The following is a 27,332-nucleotide window of genomic DNA, read 5'->3' as shown; positions in this document are numbered from 1 at the left end:
GGGGTAATTGCTAATTTATTTGACAGGCAGCCGGGTAATGAATTAATGATGGCATTTCAGCCGGTGCTGAGACTAAACAGACACACATCAGCCAACCTCCATGACATGCTGGCATTCAATGCCCTCGACTCCAGCTACTTAGTTTTATGGCCGCAAAGTGGGGAGGGGGAGGAGAGGAGCCAAGGAAAATCCATCGCATCCTGACTCATTTTCAAGGAAAACAGACCCAGGGCTTTACATAGGAACATAGGAAGCTGCCCTATACTGAGTCAGAGAATTGGTCTATCTAGCTCAGGATTGTCTACACAGACCGGCAGCAGCTTCTCCAAGGTTGCAGGCAGGCGTCTCTCTCAGCCCGATCTTGGAGATGCTGCCAGGGAGGGAACTGGGAACTTTCTGCTCTTCCCAGAGCAGCTCCATCCCGAGTGGAATATCTGCTCACACTTCTAGTCTCCCATTCCTATGCAACCAGGGTGGACCCTGCTTAGCAAAGGGGACAAGTCATGCTTGCCACCACAAAACCAGCTCTCCTTTGGGCAGCATCTTCCTCTTTCTCTCCCTAACAATGTATGTGCTTGGCCATGTATTCCCCAGAGTTGGTTAAAGGGGGAGGGAATGGTTATCTTGAAGGAAACAAAACACTTGTGGGTTTGTTTGTTTGTTAATATAAAAGAAGCATATGTTTGGGGCACAAGTAGTGGCTGGGCTATCTATATTTTGCTGCACCGAATGTGTGTCATTTTTTAAAAAATTAAATTTTTAATATCAGTGTAATTGTTGTTTTGTACCCCACTGAGAGATCAAACGTTCAGGGCTGACCCGCCCCGTGAGTCAAAAGTCTAGTCCCTTTGGGGCACGCCTGCCTGCTGCCCCACTGCTGTCAGCACCAGCAACAAGCATAAGAAGAAGAGCCCGGAAGAAGCCGACAGTGTGGGTGACACTGTGGACCCGGGTCCCCCGTCCAGCCCACCCCCATGGGCGGCTGCCTCCCGTCTTCCGAGCAAGTGGGCATGCAAGTGGGCAGGTACATCTCCTCGCCTGCCCACCTCCTCTCCTTACTGGCTGCCTCCACTTTGTGGTGTGACAATGTCATTAAGAGAACGCCTTCTTCGTGATGATCCCTGCCGCCTATCAAGGTAATCGAGGAGGTCTGTCTCAGGGTGTCGCCGGCTCATCTGGTGGCGACTCAAAGGTGAGCCTTTGCTGCAGTTGCCCCCGGGCTATGGAATCCACTTGCTGCTGAGCTTAGAGCTGCTCTGTCCCAGATGGCTTTTAGGAAACAACGAAAGACACATCTCTTCAGCCAAGCTTTTTCGTTTTAGCTGACGTTTTTAGTACAGGTAGAGGTCAAGTTGTGCCCTCGAGTCGGTGTCGACTCGTGGTGACCACAGAGCCATGTGGTTTTCTTTGGTAGAATCCAGGAGGGGTTTCCCATGGCCTTCTCCCGTGAAGAATGAGAGGAGGCCTTTCAGCACCTTCCAATATCGCTGCTGCCCATATTCTGGGAAACATACCAGCGGGGATTTGAACCATCAACCTCTTGCTCACTAGGCAAGCCGTTTGCCCGCTGCACAATTAGAATGCACAAATTGATTCAAATCTGAATAAATTAAACTCAAATCTGGGTAATTTGAATCCAATTCAAATAACCCCTTAAAGGGGCTATTGGATTCAAATTCTATTAAATTTTTGAAATTTAATTTGAATCTGATTCGAGAGCCATTTGACACCTTTTAAAACCCACTCAGACCCCTTGAAACAGGGTCGAATCGATTTGAATTTGATTAAAATTCAATGGAATTTTTGGACCGGATTCAAATTTGTTTTGGATTTGAAATGAAGGTTCGGAATTCAATTCGAACTTGAAACGAATCGGGGGGAATTTGTTTGGTGCACGGCTCTAGTTTGCAGTCGAATTGCACAGATGGTTTCAACTATTGTGTGCGTGTTTTAAATGGGTTAATCTTTTTGGTTTGTTTCATTACTGTAAGCCACCTAGAGATTTGGGTAGTGGATGGTATATAACAATGCCAAATAAAATAAATAAATAAGGTGCTGCGGCTACACCAGAAGCGGCAGGAGCGGCAGAGCAGCGAGGGCAGCAAGTGGGCGGCCAGCCAGGTGAAGGGGACCCCCACGGGTGATGGGGTGGGGCGCCCAAGCCAGTCTTCGCCTTGGGCACCAGAAAGCCATCTCTGGGAGATCCGGCAATCTCCCCAGCCACGTCGTCAAAAGTGAAGAGTGTTTTGGCCCTGGTGCACAGATGAAGCCGCTCCTTGAGAACCCAAAGCAATCCCATCGTTCGGGTCCCGGAAGGCCCGTCGTGGCATTTTTGCATATATATTGTGAATTATGAGGGGGGCCCAGATCGGGGAAGCGACTGGCTCCACACGCACCCGCCCTGCCCATTGTTTATGCAGGTCTGACAGAATGAAGGAACAGTGGGTATCATTTCAATTTCTGATGTCAACATCAAATTACTTATTTAATTTCATGCCTGGCGAAGCATTGTATAGCTACATGCCGACGCATTTCACTTCATTTGTTATGCTGTGTTTTCGCCGCCATTGGCTTGCCTTCCAACTGACAGCTTTAATTACGACATGAATTTGATTGCGCTGCCGAGGCATTAACATAATGCAACAAAGAGTCGGCAGACCCTGGCCTCAGATGCCCGCGTACACAAAAACAAGCACAGAGGAAAGGAGGCGGGCGGGGGGGGGGGGATGAAGAACTCCCAGCCAAACTCTTCGGAGGTTCATTCAACTGAAATCTCTCAAAATGAGACTTGGGGCAATTCTGTTACCTTCTGCGATTAATATATGACAGCCTTGCTCCATCCAGCTCAGTGTTGTCTTGTTTACATTAGGAAGCTGCCATATACTGAGTCAGGCCATTGGTCCGTCTGGCTCAGTATTGTCAACCCAGACTGGCAGCGGCTTTTCCAAGGCTGCAGGCAGGAATCTTTCCCAGCCCTATTCTGGAGTTGCCAGGAAGGGAACTTGGGACCTTCTGCCTGCAATCATGCAGATGCTCTTCCCAGAGCAGCTATACCTCCTAAGGGGAATACCTTCCAGTGCTCACATGTAGTCTCCCATTCAAATGCAAATCAGGCTGGACCCTGCTTAGCAAAGGGGATAATTCATGCTTGCCACCACAAGATGAGCTACCACAAGACTAGCATGATTAGACCATTACCCCTTGCTACACATAGGACACTCCCTTGTCAGAACACTGGTCCATCTAGCTCAGTATTGTCTACCCAGACTGGCATCAGCTTCTCCAAGCTTACAGACAGCAGCCTCTCTCAGTCCTGTCTGGAGATGCTGGGGTGGGGTGGGGGTTGACTTGGAACTTTCTGCATGCAAACAGGCAGGTTCTCTTCCCAGAGCGACTCCATCCCCTAAGGGAAATAACTTACAGTGCTCACACATGGAGTCTCCCATTCAAATACAAGTCACGGTGGACCTTGCTTAGCAAAGGGGAAAATGCATGCTTTCTACCACAAGACCAGCTCTCGTCCCATATGTTGAATGGTAGCCCCCACGACCCTTCTCAATCAGGGGTTCTCAACCTTGGGTCTCTAGATGTTGTTGGATCAAAACTTGCAGTGTCCCCAAGGTCTTGAGTAGGGATAGACCAAATCGTGACTGGGGATAATGGGATTTGTAACGTTTTAAAATGTATAATTATATACCGCCTTTAACAAGATTTAAAAAAATCAATAAATGCGTAAAAACAGAAAAAAATGCTGCCACAAATGGGAAATTGTGTCTGGTCTCACCAACCGCGGATACCCAGGTCACCTTTTTCAGTGATTCGGGGTGAGTAGCGAGTTTGGGGGGTTCAGGTGTTCAATCCACTCATTCCTCTTGCTTCTCCTTGTGATTTAAAGTGCCTTTGGGTGATTTTTTGTTGGGGGGGGAATTCCTAGAGGTTCGATCTGCTCATTCCTCTGTGTGACTCTTGGTGATATTAAGGAATTTGTGTGTGTGTGTGTGTGTGTGGGGTGCCGGTTGGTTCCCTCCCCAATTTATTTTTGGGTCCTTTTGCCATCTCAGGTCCCCTAATCCCCGTTTCCCATCATTCCAATGGATCCCCAACCATGAATTTGCCAACTGCGGGGTTTTGCCGGAACGGAACCCTCGCGGTTGTCAAGGGATGACTGTTTTTTTGTTCAGTACTCTCTGTTCCTCTGCTTTTGCAGCGGGATGCCCAAGACCATCTTCAGCCCCCAAGATCTCCACACATGATCTGCAAACAAGCATTGCTACATTTTCTCTTTTCTGTTTTGTTTTGTTTTGTTTTGTTTTGGCTCACTTTCCTAAATAATCCCTTTCCTGTTATGGCTGTGCATTAAGCTAATGTTTTCAGGGAGCGACTGACAATAATTCACAGATCTCAGCCGTCCACAGCAGCAACAGCCCAAACGGCAGAGTGCATTTCTTGTTTAATTGTTTACTTGTTCTCCTGATGTGCTGTCTCCGTCAGCATTCTCAATATTGCATCTGCTCCCAAACCTATTTCCTACAGTCCGTTTGCCAGTTCCTGTCATTGCAAAGAATATTTTGGAACTGGGGTGTCAGACGGGGTGAGGGCCTATAAAAAGGCAGGGGAGGAGGTGGGGAGGAGACAGAGTCAGACTCAGTGATGTGTTTAAATGCACAGAAATATTAATAAGCAAGGGGAGGAAAAGTGGGGGCCATGTTGAATTCCAGGCTGAGATAAACAGAAGGAGCAGCCATCTTGCCTCAGAGCAAAATCGCAGCTGAATGAATTCTACTGCAGGCGAGATTTTGATGAGATAGAATTGGTGACGCTGAGCTGCTCTGCATAAGGAGAGGAAGGGCAGGCCGCTCCATCGTCTTTGGGGCCCTGAGGGCAATCTTACCCAGGAAACAGAAAGCAAGTTGTCAGTTCCCCAAAGCCTACACAAGCAGAAAGAGGCGTGGGGGATGGCGGAGGAGGCAAGGTTTACGGAACTCAGCGTGGATTCATCACCGCGGTGTCAAGTGCTGTTGGCTAATTAATCGGCCTTCATCTATCAGAGGGCAAGTTTTCTGTTCATTACTGTATTCTGGAGAGTCTTGCCTATACGTGGGTGTGTTTGTCCATGCCAGGAAGATGTGATGCCAGGGTGGAATAGGAACATAGGAAGCTGCATTCTACCGAGTCAGACCATTCATCCATCTAGTTCAGGATTATCTACATAGACTGGCAGCAGCTTCTCCAAGGTTGCAGGCAGGAGTCTCGCTCAGCCCTATCTCGGAGATGTCAGGGAGGGAACTTGGAAACATCTGCATGCAAGCAAGCAGAGGCTCTTCCCAGAATGGCCCCACCCCCTACGGGGAATATCTTGCAGTGCTCACACGTTGTCTCCCATCCAAATGCAACCAGGGTGGATGCTGCTTAGCCAAGGGGACAATTCATGCTTGCTACCACAAGACCAGCTCTGCTACAGCCTCCAGTCTGAAGCTGTTTACAAGTCTTGTGATGAGGAACACCTCCAAAATCTATAGGACCTTTCCCACTGTGAAGGTACCCTTTTGCAGCCAATGGCCAACTTCTCTCTCATGCTTCCATGAAATGCTTCCATGAAAAGGAATAATTCCATGAGAGTGATTCATTTTCAGGAATGCTTCCATGAAAAGGCTTCATTGCCATGGATGCTTCAAGGAAATGCTTCCACTGGCTGGGGATCGTGAGACGACTAAGGAAAGCAGGCTGGTTGCTTAAATTTCTGCCACGCTAGCAAAGCATGTGAAGGTTTCGTTATTAAGAAAGAGGTTGCCAACCTCCCCAGTAGATCAGGTTCTCCTGGTGGGTATAGATTACTGTGGCCCACACCCCATTCCCCCCTACCCCAGGGATGTCAGCTCTTGAGATTTTACCATTCGCCTCAAAATGGTATGACTTTCCCCAAACCTGTGCCAACAGCCGGGCCTCACGCAGTGCGGTGCAGTGGTCATACTTACGTCGCTGAGCCTTTCTCGGGAACTGCTCCGATGGAATCCTTTTGACTCTTCGCTGCCGCTGCCGCTGTCCCGGCAGCTGTTCTGGCCGGGCTTGAGCTGCACAATGAGAAATAAATAAAGTCACCCATTTTACATCTCAGCTCAGACACTTGCACCTAATGCAAACATTCCAAGGTAAGCCTCCTCGGGCACCGTCTTCTGACAGAAGCGGTATATTTTACATTAAAAAAACAATTTCTTATACTAGAAAAGATATTAGATGACATAAAAGATACAAAATATTACCATTCAGATAGATAGATAGATAGATAGATAGATAGATAGATAGATAGATAGATAGATAGATTTCACACACATACACACACAACACTCACACAGTCTCTACAGTGTGTGAAATGTCACACAATTAATGGCTTGGTGCCTTAGTGTTCGATGATGATGATGATGATGATGATATTTTCACATAGTATACCAGATGTTATTGACTGGATTTAGTACTTTAATTATTGGGCCATTTCCAAGGGTCTAGGATAACTAAAGAAAAATTAAAGATATTGTTGTAGTATTCATGCTGTCCCGAGTAGCGTGGCCTTCTGTAATTGACGTGTTGTAATTTTATTGCTTATTATTATTGTTATTGTTATTAATATTGATCTGTTGCTTTTCAAGAAAAGCTCCCAAAGCGGTTTACACAGATATAAATAAATAAATAAGATGGCTCCCTGTCTCCAAAGGGCTCAAAATCTAAAAAAGAAAAATTAAGAAACACCAGCAACAGCCACTGGAGAGATGCAGTGCTGGGGATGGATAGGGCCAGTTGCTCTCCCCCTGCTAAATACAAGAGATTCACCACTTTTAAAATGTGCCTCTTTGCTCAGTTAGCTGGGGACCTGCTAATATCCTGCCCTCCAGTACAATACTGCTCAGGGTGGCTCAGAACAATAAAAAAATAAAAGCAATATGAAGTGTAGCACAAAACAAATAAAACACAGTGTAGAATAAAAACAATCAAAACCAACCCTATTAAACTCAAAAACCCATCAGGTTGTAGTAAAACACATTTAAAAGCCTCTGTAAACAAATTGGTTTTAAGATCTTTTCTTTAAACCCTAAGCTCTTCTGGGAGAACACTCCAGAGCTGGGGGGGAGGCGGCACAATCAAAAAGGCCCTGTCTGTTATCCCTGCTAACCAGATCTCAGTCAATGGCAGGGCCATGAACAGGGCTTGAGATGATGAGCGAAAAGCCATGGCACATTCATATGGGCGAATGAGGTCCAATAGATACCCCAGCCCCGTGTAGGGCTTTAAAGGTCAAAACCAACACTGAATCTGGCCTGGAAGCAAACTGGCAACCAGTGAAACAGCCACAGGATAGGTTCATGGGTGTAAATTTACTTTCTAGTGTGCTGCGCATGTGTTTGCTCTCAGATATGCTGCTGTTCTCAGATACCATATTTATCCGAATAGAAGACAACTCTGAATGAACCCCTTAAAAATACAGGTAAAATACAGGATATCTGCACGCGTATTTACTCCAAAAGAAGAGGACTCTGAATTTAAGATGAAGCCCCAATTTGTAACATTAAACAACTTGGGGGAAATCCAGTCTTGGATTCAGGTAAATACAGTATTTTATTTTTCAAAAAGTTTAATCTTACTTTACTTTCAAAGAAATCCAAGGGGCCTTATAAAAAAGGTTCACGCACACACAAGCACACACACTACATCCAGTAGTTGCTTCTTTATGCAGGTATCAGCCAGTTCTTGATCCAAGTTACAGGTCATTGCTAATAAAATCAATAATATGTGTTCCTTGTTGCTGGAATGGCTAATTTTTCTGTACCAAGCTGCTTCGACATTAGCCACTGGGGATCTGATCTCATTATGTTGTTAGCCAGCTTTAAACACCCAGCCAAGAAATTTGTGGCCACTGTTCCCATTGCTTTCTGTCAAAGACTTAACACAACTCCTGTCACCCCCAAGGCTCAACAGAGACTACTGTCTGTCTATTCTTGGCACCAACTTTTAGCCATTAGGCAGTAGCTCTTTTTTTTCATTTCTGTCCCTTGAGTGGCTGTTTGAGCTGGTTTTTCTTTTTCTAGATGTAATTTTCAGGGAAGCCAGAGGGTATCACCACAACATCCAAGCTCAGAAATGTGGAGGAACAAAGCTAGTTGCGAGTGAGAATAAAGTCAACTCTGAGGGAGCCAAGCTGCAAGGTATGCCTCCCCTTGCTACCTGGGTTCTTGTTATGGCCCCTTCCATGAGGGGTGACCCCTGAGGAGGCGAGATCAGCACTAGGCCCACACTTGAGTGTTGGCACTAGACTGGAATTCTCCCAAGATTCTCAGGGCAGGAAATTCTGAGAATGTTCTGCCGAGCTCTAAAATATTCTTCGGATATTCCCCATAATCCAAATGATTAACATGCAATCCTTTCCAGAAATGGTGCCCCCCACAAACCAAGCATAGCAGGATCCAAAATACAACCCGATAAAATACGGATACACCATCTAATATTCGAAATAATCTCAGGAAATAACAAAAGAACAAAATGTGATTTTGTTCATTAAACAGAATCAGCCACTTACGCAATTTTTTTTTTTTTTAAAGTTTCTATTGATTGTTCCCCTTGCCAAAGTATGCTTTTTGAGAGTTCTGGAGCTATGGATACCTTGTTAAAATGCCCCCAAGGAGCCATCTACGGATACATAGGCAAATTCAAATTATTCCTGTGTGAAATAAACTGAGGGGAGAAAATGCAGAGATTGTTGGAAAATTGTTCCAAAATACACTCATCTCCTATAGCTGAAGACTAAGTGAAGGAATGTCAGATGGAGAATGTTCTTTTCGAAGTCTAGTTGATACCAGGCTACAGCCTGAAAAAACTCAAAGGTAGCTCCCTGAGATACCACCCCACAAATGGTACCCTTTGAAGGCTGAGCCCACAAAGAGCTGGCCCCTCCCACATCTTAACAATCCTCAATGTCTGCACATCAGTATATGTAGCAGGCTAGGCAGGATCAGACAGAGGAGGAGGGCTGCTGGAATCCAGGCTTTTAGGGCTTCTGCTCTCTAGGCAAGGAGGCAAAGTCCAGGAGGGCTAGCCTGAGCTCAGAGATATTTAAGGGCCAAGTCTGCCTCCGACTGCTGCTGGAGCAACATCTCCCATGGAGCTGTCCATGGTGCTGAAGTCTGCCTCTGACAGCTGCTGGAGCAACATCTCCCACTCACGGTGCTGCAGTCTGCCTCTGACCCAAACTGGAAGTGACTTCTCCAAGGCTGCAGAGGCAGGAGTCTTACCCAACCCTATCTTGGAGATGCCAGGAAAGGAATTTGGAACCTTCAGCATGCAAAGCAGATGCTCTAGGGAATGTACCAAAATGAATGACAGGGAATGCCCACTGAAAAGATCTGGTTCCTTCCAAATGACCATGGAATGAATGTATTCTTATGGCCCTTTGGAAGCAGAAACATAAGAAGCTGCCATATACCAAGTCAGACCCTTGGTCCATCTAGCTCAGTACTGTCTACACTGACAGGCAGTAGCTTCTCCAAGGATGCAGGTGGGAGTCTCTCTCTGCCCTATCTGGTAATGCTGCCAGGGAGGGAACTTGGGCCCTTTTGCATGTAGCAGAAATCTGGACTACTAGGCCTCAAATCCCTGATGAGAAAGTGAACCAAAGTTACTGTTTAGGATGATGATTTTTGGAATGTGTGATAAGGAGGGGCTTGGGGGAACAATGAACAATGGGATTACTGTACTCTGAAGAGCCTATATGCGTAGTTGGGACCATAATGTATCTTGTCTAGAAGAACCATGATTGGTCCTTCTGGCAGGGGAGAATGCTCAGTTTACAAGAGCTATGTATAACTAGATATTAACATAAAGATGAGCATATAATATGTCACCACCATTTTGTGGGGTTCTTCACCCATCACCTGTGTGTGTTAGGTGAAGGCCCGGCCGTGATTCTTATTACATAATAAAGTGCTTTGAATCTGACGGAAACTGTGTTGGCCTCTACCTAGAAAGAACCTAGAGTGTAGTATTTCCGCTACATAAGCATGCAGATGCTCTTCCCAGAGTGGCCCCATCCTCTAAGGGGAACATCTTCTAGTGCTCACACATGCAGATTCCCATTCAAATGCAAACCAGGATGGACCCTGCTTAGCAAAGGGGGACAATACATGCCTGCTATCACCTTCCGTGTGTGTGTGTGTGTGTGTGTGTGTGTGTGTGTGTGTGTGTGTGTGAGAGAGAGAGAGAGAGAGAGAGAGAGAGAGAGAGAGAGAGGGAGGGAACTGGATTTAAATGAAACTTTCCCTCTTCCCTTCACCTTATTACATTATAAAGAAGATATTCTCCTGGTACTCTCCCACCAGAGTGGATGGAGAAACAGCAGCTCTTGACAAACTGCTAAGGACTTATTAGGTTTTGCTATCCGGGCTTCGGTGATCAGTGTTAAAAGGGCATCAACGATTGGCCCAATTGCTCTTGATTGCTGCTTAATTGCTGCTTGTTGGTGTTAGACATCTCCTGGTCTGATTGATCTCGCCCTGTTTGTGTCATTACGGTTGCAACTTCCCTATTATCTCCTTGTAAGTCAACACCAAGCCCACTCTAACTGCCTGAATAATGTATACAGCCAGACAGCTAGATGGCTGAAAATAGTATTATGTTTTCAAGTTAATAGCTTAACCCTCAGGGGCTCATTTACTACTACTTCCTCTTCCTCTTCCTCCTCCTCGTCTCCTCCTCCTCCTCCTCCTCATAAGAACATAAGAATAGAATTCATTTTGAATTCCAAGGGGAATCCAAAATGAATACATCAATCTATTTAGATCTTGGGAGGTACAAGATAACTAATATTACATGCAATTCATATATACATGGAAACCTATCTCTACCACAGCTAAGTCTTATAGAACACGATGAAAAACTATATTAAGACATATATACAAAAATATGTATTTAGATTTCATAAAAGTAGTTATAGGGCATCCATTGAGAATTTTGCCAGTAACCAAGTTCTGTCTGAAAAAGGGGAATGAAGACAATCTTATGGTAATCACCAAAAGGGACCCCCAAAAGTCTTGGTTGATCCAGTAGTGACCAAAGAAGATGATATCAAACAATTTAATTGTAACCAGACGCGTTTCAACCAATGGCTGCTCTTCCTCACTGGATACTTCTATTCTCCTTACATAGAAATTGGAAATTAAAAAAAATATGAGAGTTAATTAGGGATGTGCGAATTGATTCAAATTCAAATCGATTCATCTCAAATCTGGCTGATTCAAACAATTCAGATTCTAATTGAATCACCCCCAATAAGGATAATGCGATCTGAATTTGAATCGCATTGGGCAGATTCTAAAGTGAATCAATTCGACTGTTTAGGGACATTTTGGTGCTTTAAAAAAACAACAGTCAGTTGCCCTGATTGGTCAAACGAGGCCGAACAGAATCAAATGTGAATTGAATCACTTAGAATTCAAATCGAATCGGCCTGTTTCAGGCCAATTCTATTCAAATTTGAATTGCATCAACCAGTTTCAATTCAAATTCGAATCAAATCTGAAAATTCAATTTGGGAAAACCCCTAGAGTCAATGTCTCTATCCAGAATTTCATAAGCAGAAGGATTCTTCTTTTAGTGACCCATTCAGTTTTTCCTATTCCCTGTTTTTGGTAATGGTCAAAAACAAACACACACAAAACAGATAAAAACCAACTTCTTGCTGAAACCTTGGCACTGGAAAAATCTGGAAGGGGTGGACATGGCAAGAGGAATTCCACACAGCCAGGGAGAAAAGTTGAAAGGCAGGGAAATGGGGATGGAACCCAACTTGGCTCATCTTCACCGCTGTGATGGAGTGTGGTGCTCTCTGCGTACAATCCCACAATCCTGAACCCACAAAGAGGAGGCTGATTGATGCAACAGCCTGCATGGCAAGGTATAATTTTAACAGTGATATTTCTCACTGTGCAGCCATCAGAATGCAAAGGGTCAGGAGAAACCTATACTTTGTTGCAATTCAGCCTTTCAAGTACACCAAAATACACTTCATTTGTCGCAATTGCCCAAAGCACTCCGTTCCATACTTCTCTTAGCAGGTCGCCTCCCGGCCTTTTCCATTTTGATGTGGCATCGAGAATATGCCATTTCTTACACTCTCTCATACACTCTGCTGTGTCTCTCCAACAACATATAGAACCGCAGTACCCACACCCCTTTCTTCCCTCCATGTGCTTGTAGATATCGCCTTTGGGATCGTTTTTTCCAAGGTGGTTTGTGTAGTGTTTTTGGATAAACCATTCCGTGATCCAGGCCAGCTTTTGAATGAGGCTTTAGTTACTTGTATTCCAGTCCTGGAGTGGAGGCAGGGCTAACTAGCCAGCCAGCAGCAAGAGCCCCGAAAAGCTGTCCGGAGTTGTCTATCTCTACATAGTAACTATTGCATCAAATGATTAATATTCCTGATTCAAACCCACTGCCTTATTCTTGTAGACCACACCTCTTTCCCATGGATTCTACAGCTTGCAGTTAAACACATCATCATGCATTACAGTCACAGCAGTTAAAATATGGATGTTCTGGTAAGAACGAATCTGCCTACTTCCCTTTTATTACTACTACTACTACTAGAAAGCTGGACTTGTGGTGGCAAGCGTGACTTGCCCCTTTGCTAGACAATATTTGCCCTGGTTTGCATTTGGAGACAACCGAAAACATAAGTCTTTATTTCATGGGAGAAGAGAAGCACTTTCACATGATCCCTAACCTGCTTTGGGCTGAGCCAGGGTCTTTGCCAAGGTAAGAATCCTGAAATGCCACCAATCCCGGACAGTTTCAAGGGCTGGGAGAGACTCCTGCTTGAAACATTGGAGAGCTGCTGCCAGTCAATGCAGCCAATATTAAGCAAGAGGGACCAATGGCCTGACTCAGTATGGCAGCTTCCCGTGTTCCTTATAGCCACCTTGTCCCAATTTCATAAGCACTGCCTTGAGCAACCCTGGGGGGCCTCCACCAATACGGGTCCTCAAAGGATTTCTCCAAGTTGAAGGGGACAGAGGCAGGGCTGCCTCCTTGAATCACGGTAAAGGTGCTCTCTTCTGTCCACCAGTTCTTCTCTTGTGGGTTGTCCCAGTGGCATGGGTCACCCGAGGTATGGATCACAGGTATGGATCCAAGGTCTGGATCATAGATCATCAGATAGGATTGCTGGTCTTGTGGTAGCAAGCATGAATGGTCCCCTTTGCTAAGCAGAATCTACCCAGATTTGCATTTGAATGGGAGGTGACGTGTGAGCACTGTAAGACATTCCCCTTAGTGGATAATGGGGCTGCTCTGGGAAGAGCACCTGCCTGCTTGCATGCAGAAGGTCCCAAGTTCCCTCTCTGGCAACTCCAGATAAGACTCCTGCCTGCAACCTTGGAGCAGCCGCTGCCAGTCAGTGTAGACAATACTAAGCTAGATGGACCATTGATCTCAGTATGGCAGCTTCCTATGTTCCTATAGGTTCTTTCCCAGTCCCACCTGGAGGTACCAGGGACTGAACCTGCTTTATTTTGTATGCAGTGCTGGTCCTCCACCACTGAGCAATTCCCCCTTCCTAATCATTTGCAACCCCCCTCCCCCACAGACTTAAAGATGCAAAACATCTCCATTGGTGGATGAGCAATAAATATTTTCCAACACTCGGTGTGTTTGATCTTCAAATGAGCCCATCAGGAACCCAAAGAGAACATCAGCATCCGAAAAGTGTCCCACGTTACACCTTAAATCAAACATGACACAGGCTCTGCAAGCTTCAGTGTATTTCCCACCGCACATTTAAAAAGTGTCAGCTCGTCCCGAGTGGGCAATAATTTATGGAAGAAAGCAGGCATGCCAAATATGGGCGGTGCACATCGAGGGGAGATATTTTGGGCGCCGAGGTGTTTTAATTCTAAACACACACACACACACACACACACACACACACACACACACCGCGTCTTCCGCCGCCAACATCCCTTGAAATCACAAGAGATCAAAGTTGTGTAGACAGGGAAAAGGTTGGTGGGGGGGTAAGGAAAAGAAGCCCCACAAAAATTAATAACTATTTAAGTATTCTGTTTCATCATGATAAGAAACAGATGGTTTTAATATTCTAGAGGCTAATTTCTGAACAATTAAAAACACAGCAAGACATTAGCATCTAATGAAACATTTTAACTATCGGCATAGGCATCTGCCATTAATTTCCACACCGTGAGGACTTGCTTCTAGCCAATCTGTTCTTTGTTAAGGCAAGTTTTTTTTCCTCCCCAACTCGGAATTTAGTGGAGTAGAGAATTAACAACTGTTTTCAATCAGCAATCAACAGGATACTTCTCTAGTGCTTGCAGAGACCGTCCGTACCAAGGGGCATAAATATACCCCTCCAATGGCTTTGATGTGCATCTATCGCTGGGATTTCAGAAAGGAACTTGCTTCGTAATTATGTCTAACTTTTGAAATGCCGGGATTAACCCCTTGTAACAGTGCCATGTCTCTTTTTATTAGGCTTTTGGGCAGCGGCAGGGGTGTGGGGGAAAGGATGGGAGTGTTTCAGATGTGAACGTTTCAGAAAGCGGGCCTTGAATGCAGTTTCGCCAGAGCCAAAATATGCATTTCAAAACTCAAAGCCAACAAAGGCTTTGTGATGGGAACCATGTGGGCAAGAGGTTCTTCAAAGGCAATTGAAAATCCTATATTTATGGCCTGATTTATGATCCCTTTGCTCATGGAAGACACGAGCTCTGGGTGGCGTTCATCAAAGGTAATGCTCCTTGGAACTGGTTGCGATATCAGGGGGTTTCAGCTGAGCAGCCGGAAATGAACCATCGAATCCTTCCATCTTTACATCAGGAAGGGCATCTAGAAGCCAGGGGAGCCTTGGCTGCTTGAAGGGAAATGCTAAAGGATGACTCAAGAATGGCTCAGGCAGGGTTGGTCAGCATATCGCAGACGAATTGTGCACACCCACCAACATGTTGCTAAATGCCCCTGATGCATTTCTGTCTGTTGCTAGATGCCCCAGATGAGTTCCCAAATGTTGTTAGGTGCCCCTGATGACTTTCCATCTGTTGCCCCTGATGAATTTCTGTCTATTGCTAGATGCCCCTAATGAATTTCTGTTGGTCGCTCGATGCCCCTGATGAATTTCCATCTGTTGCTAGATGCCTCTGATGAATGAATGTCTGTTGCTGGATGAGCCTGAGGAATATCTGTTTGTTGGAAACTGGATAACAGCTTCCTGCCAGCTTCACCTCAGGCAGAAACTTGCCCTGTATCTGGTACACATATATGGGCCTCCTTCACAGGGTTGCCACTTAGGAACACAGGAAGCTGCCATATACTAAGTTAGTCCATTGGTCTATCTAGCTCAGTATTGTCTGCACTGAATGGCAGCAGCTCTCCAAGGTTCCAGGCAGGAGTCTCTCCCAGTCCTACCGGGAGATGCTGCCAGGGAGAAGCTGGGAACTTCTGCACACAAGCACGCAGATGCTCTTCTCCTGAGCGACGGCCCCATACCCTAAGACAGGGATCCTCAATGTTTGGCCCCCAGATGTTATTGGACTTCAACTCCCATAATCCCCAACCAAAGGCCACTGGGGCTTTGGAATATCTTACAGCGTTCCCATCCAGATGCAATCCAAGGCAGACCTTGCTTAACAAAGGAGACAATTCATGCTTGTTACAGTGTTTCCCCCAAAGGGCATGTCATATCTTAAATCTCCTGCCGGAAATTCAAGTGGTGCACTGGGCAGCCCCTTGCTGAAGATGTACCAGATAGAATTCTGCCTGAAAGAGTGTGCCCTTATCTACAGCATCCTACAAACAGGCTGCTAAGATAATGTATGTCATTAATAAACATGTACGCCATGCAGCCTTGTCCGGCTATAAATACTAATCAGACAGCCAGAAATACAAGATTAAAAAGAATTAAAGGACAGTGTAAAATCCAAGGGAAAGAACTGTGGTATACAAGGGCCAGGCAGTGCAGTGGAGTGGAATCAGGAATAGTAATCATTCAATGAAATAGATATTATGTCCAGAGAGGCAAGAGCAGACTGCTTTTTCGGGGCTCTTGCTGCTGGCTGTTTTGTCAGCCTCACCTCTACACCAGGACTGGTATCCAAGTAACTAAAGCCCCATTCAAAAACTGGCCGGGATCAAGGAATGGATGAACCAAAAACTCCCCAACAGTAATCCTCCAGTTTGTCAAAATAGACAAGAACTTTTGGGGAGGGAAGGGCTGCCAGTTCCAAAGAAAGCTACTTCTACTTCTAATCTCTCCATCCATCCCTCACATTTCTATATCACCTGGTGTAGACATCTCTAGGCGGTGCACAAAGTTAAAACATAGCGAATGCAAAGCCATCTAAAACAGTTAACATTCACAAAAAACAAGTAAATACAACTTCAAAAGATAAAAACATTTTAAAAAATCAATTAAAAGCCTGTGAAAACAGATGGGTCTTGAGGTTCTTCCTAAAAACAAGCAGAGAAGGAGGTGCTCTTATTTCAAAAGGGAATGTATTTCAGAGCCCTGGGGCAGCCACAGAGAAGGCCCAGTCACAAGTCACCACCAAACGAGCCGGTGGCAGTGGTAACTGGACCTTTCCCCTCCACACACACCACACAAAATCAAGCCATTCAAATCTCTAGGATGGCTTTCAAGAGTCTCCTGGAGACTGGTGTCAATTCCTGGAGAGACTCCAGACCTATTATTAATTATCATTATCATTATTATTGTTACTACTACTATTAATGACCCTGCATGGTTGGCAATAGCTCAAGATTGCTCAGCTTCGGCCCTGCTGCAGATGTTGGCCTATAACTCCCATAATCCTTGGCTATTGCCTACGGTGGCTGGGAATTATGGGAGTTGTAGTCCAAAAGCAGCTGGGGGGGGGGCCTAAGTTGAGCAGGCCTGCAATAGCGGCATATCATATTTCATGAAAATATATATCCATAGACTGTGTTACAAGTGTGTACGAGACCCAGGGAAAGATTCTGTCTGAGGTGAAGCTGGCAGGAAGCTGCTCTCCAGATGGATGGATCCAAGATGGCACCCCATGCAAGATGGCTTTACCCATGCAATGGCTAAAGAGCAGGAAGGAAGCTACTGAAGGGGGTGGGGGGGAAGCCTCATGATGAAGGAAAGGGGCGTTACTACTTTCCTTTTAACCAGCCAGAAACACAACCATGCCATCAACCCAGTCGCTCCCAGCAAACCATGGCAACAGCTGTGTTTCTCCATCGCAATAAAATGAAACAATTTAAGAGCATTTTATTGTTCTGCTGTGATGTTTGAGCGCAGCCATTTTCTCCCCTCGGAGGACTCCCGGACCCCGCCAGGGCAGCAATGAGAGAAGATCTCATTTACCTAAAAGCGCTTATAAATTTTTAATTTGCTTTAACAAGTAAATTAACAAGTCCCTCATTCAGGCAAGTTTTATGGTCTCTCGCCACTTGGGGAGGGCCATAAAAGTTTTATAGATAATCCAGAGCTACCAGGGCTGCTCGTAATAAATTGTCTGTTTCCTGTTATTTTATCAAACCGCTGGGTTTCTTAATGGCTTAAAGTCACAGCTCCCTGCTTTCCTGGGCTTTTTATGGGCCCATATTTATAAACTGTAAAGAATATCTAAAATTATACCAGGCCCCTGCTAATCACTACAAAGCGAGGGTATTTTTTAAAAATATATATACAAAAATCGGCGCCGAACATTTCTAATTCTTTTTTTTGCATTCACGCCCAACCCGTTACGACTCGAGACATTTCTTCTTCTCGGAGACTGAAAGGGGGGGCAGCGGATCTGCGGCTCATTTGCAACACTGTCACAGCCGCCGTTTTTCATTAGCAGCTACTTTGAAGTCGCTGGGGCTCCTCCCGCCGGGCTCCCAAGGGCCCTCGTAAAACTGTGCAAAGTGGAAGGGCTCCTTTCAGCTTGCCTGCGGATGTGGAGCAGAGCAGGAATGGGCTGGTGAGATCGGCTTGTGCAATTTTTACCAGAAGGGGCAGTTCCCCCGTGAGGCGGACAGAGACTGCTACCCAGGGGCGGAGTTGTAAGAGAGCGGATAGGTACAAAGAACCTGTCGTGCCGGAGCCTCTGAGCCTCCGGGAGGAGCTCCTGACCTCATCCCCCCGGCTGGTAGGGGTGTGCACAAAATCGGTTTGCCCGGATCAGTTCGAGTCCAAACAATTCGAGCTGGTTCGGGCGGGTTAAAACTATATACACACACACACACGTATGTATGTCTGTATATGTATTTTTCTCACCGCCGCGGGTCCAGCAGCCTTGGGGAGTGCTGGCACAGCCACAGGAATTCTCCTTAGTCTCTCTCTCCTCCCGCTAGACATTCCGGCCTTTTCCTCAGTGGCGGCAGCCATTTTGGAGGCCGCCAAACCTTCACCCTGGCCATTTGCGTGGCCTGGGTCATGACCACCCCCACCCCACACCACCCCCAGAGGCCACCAGACTTGCCATGGTGAGTTTAAAAAGATTTAAAAAATATTTAGAACCCCCAAATTGGCCCTGAGCCACTGGGGGCGGTGGAGAGGGTTTGGCTCAACATCAAGCCGAACCAGGCCCGGTCCTGGTTGAGGGTGAGCCCTCAAGCCTGAGCAGTTCAATACCAAATAGGCTTGAGCTCGAGCCAGTTCACACATCCCTACTGCCTGCAGCTGCCACCACTGGCCAATGTAGAATACAAGGGAAAGAGTTATGGTATGCAAGGACAAGGGAGTGGAGTGGAATCAGGGATATTAAAGGCTGAATGAAATGAATGGCAATGGTCAACCCCTCCTGGATGCCACCAAAGAAAACCACATGGCTCTCTGGTCGCCGGGAATCGACACTGACTCAACGGCACACTTTTACCTTTACCTTTATGGAGAGCGTGGGTAGAGATAACTTCATTCATTTATTTTTTATTTAAACATGCCCAACCTTCCCAGATTTATTTACTGATTCTATTTTCACCCCCACCCTTCTTTCAAGGGAGTCAAGGGAGCGGGCATTGCTCACTCCCATTGAATCGGCACAATGACCCTGCAAGGTAGGTTAGTGTCGGGCCGCAACGGGAGTGGGAGGGGAAAGCGGGGGCCCCGCACAACAGCCAGGCACATCCGTGGCTGTGCAGATCTCATCCGTCAGCCTCACCTTGAGTGACAGAGGCAGCATGACCGCCCAGAGCAGGAGTCACTACCATGAACAGCATGATTTGGAGGGGAAGCGAGAAGCACAGGAGTTCCCAGAGCTCTCATGAGATCTCAGGACAAGATCTAAGCTGTGTCCCGGATCTCTTGAGAGCTTCGCCGGTTGACTATATAAGGCAGCCCTGGCTGACGATGAGGGGCTGGTTCCTGATCAGGGTGCAGGCTGGCTGTCGCCCAGTGAGTCGGCCGTTGGCCTGAGTAGGTGGAGAAGGTGGGGATCGGTGCTGTAACTTCCTCTTTCCCACTCTAAGGAGCTCTGAGGGATCTTCCTGGCCTGGTAGGGAGCACAGACACAACCCCACCCACTGCAACTCACAGTTCGACTATGGACGCATTCCCATGTCACGTGGAACTGCAGGTCCAGTTATTAGAGCACCCTTGCTCTAACCACTGCACTATGTTGCCCTCCCAACCCATCTATCCAAAAGTGTTCCCTTCTACAATCTTCCATAGAGTGACATCCACAGGCAACTTGGCTTCACCTCACACTGGCTAACCTGCAGACTCAATTACTTCTGAGTAGCCCTATCAAAATTACCGTATTTACTCGAATCCAAGACTAGTTCTGCCCCACTCCCCACACATTCTTCGATGTTCGAAATCTCAAATGCAGAGTCCTGTTCCTTTGGGGTAAATAAAGGTATCAGCTGTATTTAATCTGTTTTTCAGGGGGATGTCTTACATTCAGAGCTGTCTTCTATTCATGTAAATACGGTCAGCCAGGCTTTAGAGCAACTCCCAAGTAGGACTGCTGAGTGACTTAGTCGGGATCTCAGCCACTCAGGACTGCAGACAGGAGTGCTAGCAGCAAGCGTGGCTGGGAGCGCACAACATATGGACAGAAGGCAATACGATGCAAAAACCCAAAATAAAACAAGAAGTGGGGTGGGGGAGAAACCGCTCCGAATCGGGAATCCTTCCAAAACTGCAGCTGTGCCAGCCCATTAAAAAGCTGAAACTCATTCTGCTGCTCGACCCCATAGTTATTACCACATAACTATTCATCAAAGAAATTTCAGTGCAATTAATTAAATTATTCCCCTGCTTGTGCCGCAGAATCGTTATGCCTGTATCGGTTTTCACTCACACTCTCTTCAGCCCGGGCTGGCGTGCCAAGTGCCATCTCTGGGGCTGTCCAGCCTCCATAAAGCCGCACTCGCCGCCACTCAAGCCGCCTCTAGTTTCGCCTTTTTTAAAAAAATTGCCACTTATTTTCCATGAGGATTTTGCAGCAAGGATTTGGCCGGCCTTGCAGGCGAGAGAGGGCTGTAATGAAATCTACCAGCAGACACAAAACCTCAGGGTCAAACCCCACCACGGCTCATGTGAAGCCATAACATGGTAAGCAAATACTTGTAGGATGGAGATCTCTATCGATTCAGGAAAAGGGAAAGCATGCTCTCTCTCTCTCTCTCTCTCTCTCTCTCTCTCTCACACACACACACACACACACACACCCCACATGGGGGATACTCCAGCACTGGGGGCTTAAAATAAGTGGGACTTTCCAATGGAGCCATGGGGGAAAGCTATGTGCTAATGAGCTTTATGGCTGAAGTTTGCTTCCGAAGAAGCAGGGGCGTTGCGAGTTACTGAAACGATCTGGGGCCCTGGGCCCACAAGCCCCCTTTTGATACTTAGGAACATCGGAAGCTGCCCATATACTGAGTGAGATTTTCTCATGCGCCGTGTGAAAAGACACTTCCTTTTGTTGGTCCTAAATTCCCCAGTCTGCAGTTTCATGGGATGAACTTTGGGTCTAGTATTGTGAGAGAGGGAGGAAAACTTCTTTCTGTCCACCCGCTCGACTCCATGCATAATTTTATACACCTCAATCATGTCTGCCCTTAGTCACCTCTTTTCCAAACTAAAGAGCCCCAGATGCTTTAGCCTTTCCTCATCAGGAAGGTGCTCCAGGCCCCTGGTCATCTTCGTTGCCCTCTTCTGCACCTTTTCCAGTTCTACAATATTCTTTTTTAAGATACAGTGACCAGAACTGTACTCAGTACTCCAAATGTGGCCGCACCATAGATTTGTATAAGGGCAATATAATATTAGCAGTTTTATTTTCAATCCCTTTCCTAATGATCCCTAGCATGGAATTGGCCTTTTTCCACAGCTGCCACCCACTGAGTCAACACTTTCAACAAACTGTCCACTATGACCCCAAGATCCCTCTCCTGGTCCGTCACCGACAGCTCAGACCCCATCAGCATATATGTGAATTTGGGGGTGGGGGTTGTCCCAATATGCATCACTTTATACTTGCTTACACTGAACCACATTTGCCATTTTGTTGCCCACTCGCCCAGTTTGGAGAGATCCTTTTGGAACTCCTCACAATCTGTTTAGGGTTTCACTACCCTAAAAAGTTTAGTGTCATCTGCAAATTTGGACACTTTACTGCTTAAACTTCTAGATATTTATGAAAAAGTTAAAGAGGACTGATCCCAGTAGAGATCCCTGCACAACCCCCACTTCTTACTTCCCTCCATTGTGAAAACTGTCCATTTATTCCTACTCTCTGTTTCCTGTCCTTTAACCAATTACAAGTCCACACATGAACCTGACCCCTTATGACTGCTAAGTTTATTCTTAGCCTTTGGTGGGACACTTTGTCAAAAGCTTTTTGGAAGGCCAAGTATACTATGTCAACCAGCTCACCTTTATCCAGATGCCTGTTGACATTCTCAAAAAACTCCAAAAGGTTAGTGAGGTAAGACTTGACCTTGCAGAACCCATGCTGGTTCTCTTTCAGCAAGGCCTGTTCAATATGTTTAACAATTTTGTCTTTAAGTATGCTTTCCATCAGTTTACCAGGCACAGAGGTTAGGCTAGCTGGCCTTTTTTGAAAATCAGAGTAATGGTACAGAGCCTAATCGTAGGGACAAGTTACATAATTTTGCCAGGAGATTAGGATTTTCATATTTGAACACCTTCAGAACTCTTGGGTGGATGCCATCTGGCCCTGGCAATTTGTTAATTTTTGGTTTCTCAGCACAGTTGAGAGCATCTTCCCTCAACACCTCAGTTGGCCCAGATTTTCAGCCTCCAAGCCTGGGAAGCTCAGTTCCAGAGTGGGTACATGGTCAGTGTCCTCCGCTGCGAAGACAGACGCAAAGAACTCATTCAGCTTCTCTGAAATCTCCTCACCCTCCCTTTCACTGCATCACCTCCCTGGCAGGTTTTCTGCTTCTGATACATTTAAATACATTTTTTTGTTTTTCCCCCTTGATACCTCTACAGAAAGTATCTAGCTCCTCAAACTCTCTTTTCGCATCCCTTATTTTCTCCTTTTATTTCTTTTGCCAGACTTTGTTCTTTTCTGTTCTCTTCATTTGGTCAGGACTTCCATTTTCTGAAGGAAGTCTCAACTTTTATAGCTTCCCTGACTCTTCTTGTTAGCCATGCTGGCGTCCTCCTGAACCCGGTGGTACCTTTCCTCCTTCTTGGCACACATCCCAACTGAGCTTCTATTATTGTGCTTTCAAATAAGTCCCAAGCTTTCTGGAGTAATCCGACCTTCCTGACTTTCCTTGTCAGCTTCCTTTTTACCAGGACCCTCATTTTTGAGAAGTTTCCTCTTCTGAAGTCAAACACGTGGGCTTCCTTGGCAGTGCTCCACTTACATATGAGCTGAATTGGGTCACACTATGGTCACTGTTCCCCAGTGATTCTACAACTCTGGCATCTCGCACCAGGTCCGGGGCACCATTCAGGATAAAGTCCAAGGTCGCCTTCTCTCTGGTCGGTTCCACGACCAACTGTTAATCTAAGGCACAGTCATTCAGCATGTCAAGAAATCTGTCTTCTCTGTCAATCGCTGCACGTGAATTTGCCCAGACTATGTGAGGAAAACCAGTCACCCATTCTTATAGCTCTGTCTCTCTTTGACACCTCTCTGATTGGCTTCTCCAACTATAGGTCCATCTCAGCATTTTGATATGGAAGGCAACAGCAGGTCCCTAGTAACACATTCCCTTTAAGTCCTCATATTGTCACCCATAATGATGCTGTGGAGGATTCTTGTCCTCCTAGGTTTTCTAGTTCGTTGGATTCTATTCCTTCTTTAATATACTGTGCTACTCCACCCCCAATCCTCCCCTCCCTGTCCCTTCTGTAGAGTTTGGTTAGGGGTTAGGTGTCATGGATCAGACTTCTGACTCAGAAGAGTCAGAGCAGGATGATTTACCAGCTAGTGAGGGCTTAGAGGCACAGGCACAGCCACAGGATTTGGCAGAGAAACCAGACTCTGGAGCTGAGAATTCGCAACAGTTGCCAGACATGATTTCTGATGGGGAAGAGCCTGGGATTTCACCTGTCTTGAGACGACATCTCAAGAGGCAGGCTCAATAGAGTCACGCAGGTGTAGGAGATCTCAAGAAAGAAAGTCAAAGTGCTGACTCAGGGAGGCCTGATTGGCTGCTGGTTCTCTTGAGCCATATATATTCAACAGTCTCTCTTTGCTTGGATGCTGTTTGCAACTTCGTTGGCTGCAGATAGTGTGCTCTTGAATTTCAACCATTTCTGTGTCCCAGTTTGCCTTGCCTGTACTTTCCTGCATTGTTCCCTTAATTCCTTGTTCTGTGTTCTTCGCTTGTTTCATTCCTTGTTTTGTCTTTTCCTTCCACTTATTGCTCAGTTAGTGTTAGAGGGGGGTACCTAGTTTCAGCTCAGGGGACTTAATCAAGTGACTAATTGCTTTGTGAGCCTTTTATTTTCCTTCATTTGGTTTTGCTGCTGCTTTCTGGTTACTCTCAGGGGGAGTGCTGAAGGGGGTTGTAAAATCCTGATGGGTTAGCCGAGCTATCAGATTCATGACATTAGGATGAAGGTAGAGTTTGTATCCAGGAATAACAGTGTCCCACTGGTTCACACAGTTCCACCAGGTTTCCATTATGACCACTATATCTATGTTTTTCATTAGCAACCAAGCACTCCAGCTCACCCATCTTGGCCCGGAGACTTCAGGCATTGGTATATAAACACTGATACGCCGAATCTCTTACCTGGCATTGGCGTGTGCGACCTCCCTTACTGTCATTTGACCTTTTTTTTTTTTTTAACCAGCTGTCATGTGTTTCTGTCTGCCCTACTCCTCCAGATAGGGCTGAGAGACTCCTGCCTGCAACCGTGGAGAAGCTGCTGCCAGTCTGTGTAGACAATACTGAGCCAGATGGACCAAGGCTCTGACTCGGTACAGTAGGAGGCAGCTTCCTCTGTCCTCCTCCTGTCACATATCCAGAATTTGAATGGATTTATCTTAAATTTTTGTTGTCATCGTCGGAAACTTCAAGTTGGCATCCCTGCTTTATACACCAGATTATGATTCCGCTTGGAGTCTAAGAAAGCCATCTGTGTCGGCAGAACCCAACAACACCCCCCTCTATTTTGGCGAGCTTTCTTTCTTTCTTTTTAAATTTTCAACAGCTCGGCTCCCAAAATGAAGGCCAGATTTTCTGAAGTGTTCTGCACTTGCCCGCTTTGATTGTGACATTTAACAGCCAGATTTCCAGAGGAACGCGTGGGGAGGGTCCAGATCAAAGCTGCTCCTCTTAGAACATATTGTACACATGTGGCATTCATTTCTGATGCAAAAAGCAGACCACCATGTTTTAATTCCCACCCCCATTTCTCAGCTAATACAGACACAGTTCTCATCTGGTAAAGTAAGCTCCCCCCACCCCTAAGATCCTCTAGTCATCTCTCTCTACTCCAATAAACTCAGTGGCCCACTTGGGTATATACAAAGCTGCCATATACTGAGTCAGACCATCGATCTGTCTTGTTCAGTATTGTCTACTCTGACCGGCAGGGGCTCGCCAGGGTTAGGAACATAGGAAGCTGCCTTATACCCATGGTCAGACCAGTGGTCCATCTCGCTCAGTATTGTTTGCACACAGAGTGCCAGTGGCATCTCCAAGGTTCACAATGTTCTCCTGTCCCCCAAGGGCTTATAATCTAAAAAGAAACATAAGGTAGATACCAGCAACAGCTATTGGAGGGATACTTTGCTGGGGTTGCATAGGGCCAGTTGCTCCCCCTCCCCATGCTTAATATAAGAGATCTACCCCTATAAAAGGTGCCTCTTTAATAATACACAAGTGGCAGAGGGCCACAGCCAGAGTGGTGGAGGTTGCCTTGCTGTCTCACCTCTCTTTCCAACTCCGCCAGGTACAAGGGCCAGGAAAAAGACCTGCTCTGGGAGGGGTGGAGCCTAAGGGGGTGGAGCCTCACTGCCTCACCCTTCTCTCTGATGCAGCCAGATGTAATGTTTGCTGATGGGGCCAGTTCTGGCAAGGGAGCAACCAAGCAGGACTTGAGCCCAGCCAGGCTGTGGGAGGAGGCCTCGCTGCCCCGCCCCCATCTTCCTTTGCTGGTCTTGTGGTAGCAAGTGCAAATTGTCCCCTTTGCTAAGCAGGGTCTGCCCTGGTTTGCATTTGAATGGGAGACCACATGTGATCACTGTAAAGAATTCCCCTTAGGGGATGGGGCCGCTCAGGGAAGAGCATCCAGGTTCCAAGTTCCCTCCCTGGTGTCATCTCCAAGATCGGGCTGAGACAGACTCCTGCCTGCAACCTTGGAGAAGCTGCTGCCAGTCTGGGCAGACAACACTGAGTGGCATAGACCAATGGTCTGACTCAGTATATGGCAGCTTCCTATGTTGTGGAACCCACAACATGGCCACTATTACCACAATTTCTTGGACATGAAGAGTTTGGTGGCAACTGGTCCCACTGGAGTTGCTGTAAGGGACCTTGGTGCATCTCTGCTTCTGCAGGCAGGGGGAATGGATGCTGAAGTGCTCATGAGTCTGCCTGCCTTCTTTTCCTCTTCCTTGCTCCTTCCTTCCTCTTTCTCTTCCTTCCTTCATTCCTTCTTTCTTTCTCCCTCTCTCTCTTCCTTCCTTCCTCTCTTCTTCATTACTCTTTCTCTTTGTTCCTCTCTCTCTTCCTTCCTCTTCCTTTCTCTCTACATCTTCCTTCCTTCCTTCCTTTTTCAAACTCGACATGATTCTCAATGCTTTCTTCAGCGCAGAGGATCTCTACGGTAAGAGCTAGGATACTCAGTCCATCTGCAGAAGCCAGGATCCTTCCCCGCACCCTTTCTTGCCTCACTGACGACCGTAACAGTTTCCATTAGCAAATTACCTTGCCGTGTGACTTTCCCAGACATTGCTGGTGTCAACAAAATTAATGTGACATTTACAGCTATTTTGAGAGTCAAGACGAAACCGTTTACATTATGCCATGGAAAGCAACATGAGACAGAATTATTTAGCTGACAAAATCTAATTAGCTGTAAATTATTGCCGGTTCTATGAATTATACAAGCTTTCACAGATACATACTTAAACTCAAACTCAGAGCTCTCTGTGCCGAAATAATATGTTGCTCAACTGTTATTTTTCTCCCCCAAGCTAAGATTCATAAAGACATAATGCTTAATGAATTTACATCTTCCCCTGTCTCAGTATCGCTTGTCAACATTTTGCATTGCGTTAATTGCTTCCCTTGGTTTTCGAAGGGTTCAGCACCCACCCCGCACCCCCCGTTTGAATTTGCTCTTCCTTCCAAATTGTTTACACTGTCGAGGGATAAAATCAGAGGCTGGAGTGAGGTGAATGGCAGGAATAGAACAGCCCCAAGATAATTAGAGACTCTTGCAACTTGCAGTGGAACATAGGAAGCTGCCATATACTGAGTCAGACCCTTGGTCCATCTCGCTCAGTATTGTCTTCACAGACTGGCAGCGGCTTCTCCAAGGCTGCAGGCAGGGATCTCTCCCAGTCCGATCTTGGAGATGCTGCCAGGGAGGGAACTGGGAACCTAGATGCTCTTCCCAAAGCGGCTCCATCCCCATAAGGGGGAATCTCTTGCAGTGCTCACACTTCTGGTCTCCCATTCATATACAACCAGGGCAGACCCTGCTTAGCTAAGGGGGGAAGTCATTAACCTGGGAGAAGCCGCTGCCAGTCCCTGAAGACGATACTGAGCTAGATGGACCAATGGTCTGACTCAGTATATGGCAGCTTCCTAGGTTCCTATGACTGTACTACAGCAGGCACATGGAGGCTAACTGGCAAAGATGCCAGTGG

General features: G+C 46.4%; 1 protein-coding gene across 9 annotated transcripts in view; it reads right to left on the bottom strand.

The window, feature by feature from the left end:
• The window catches only part of LOC128336036 (autism susceptibility gene 2 protein-like), a 447,244-nt gene that overhangs the window by 296,362 nt on the left and 123,550 nt on the right, over window positions 1-27,332 (bottom strand). For all 9 annotated transcript variants that reach the window (XM_053275140.1, XM_053275134.1, XM_053275136.1 and 6 more), the window contains one exon: window positions 5,976-6,071. In XM_053275140.1, coding sequence (XP_053131115.1) covers window positions 5,976-6,071 — 96 coding nt within the window. The remainder of the gene's footprint in view (window positions 1-5,975; window positions 6,072-27,332) is intronic.

The sequence above is a fragment of the Hemicordylus capensis genome, chromosome 12, assembly GCF_027244095.1.
Source record: "Hemicordylus capensis ecotype Gifberg chromosome 12, rHemCap1.1.pri, whole genome shotgun sequence".
NCBI classification, from domain to species: domain Eukaryota; kingdom Metazoa; phylum Chordata; class Lepidosauria; order Squamata; family Cordylidae; genus Hemicordylus; species Hemicordylus capensis.
The sequence above is the reverse complement of the archived record's forward strand: the minus strand, read 5'-3'. Positions and strand labels throughout refer to the sequence as shown.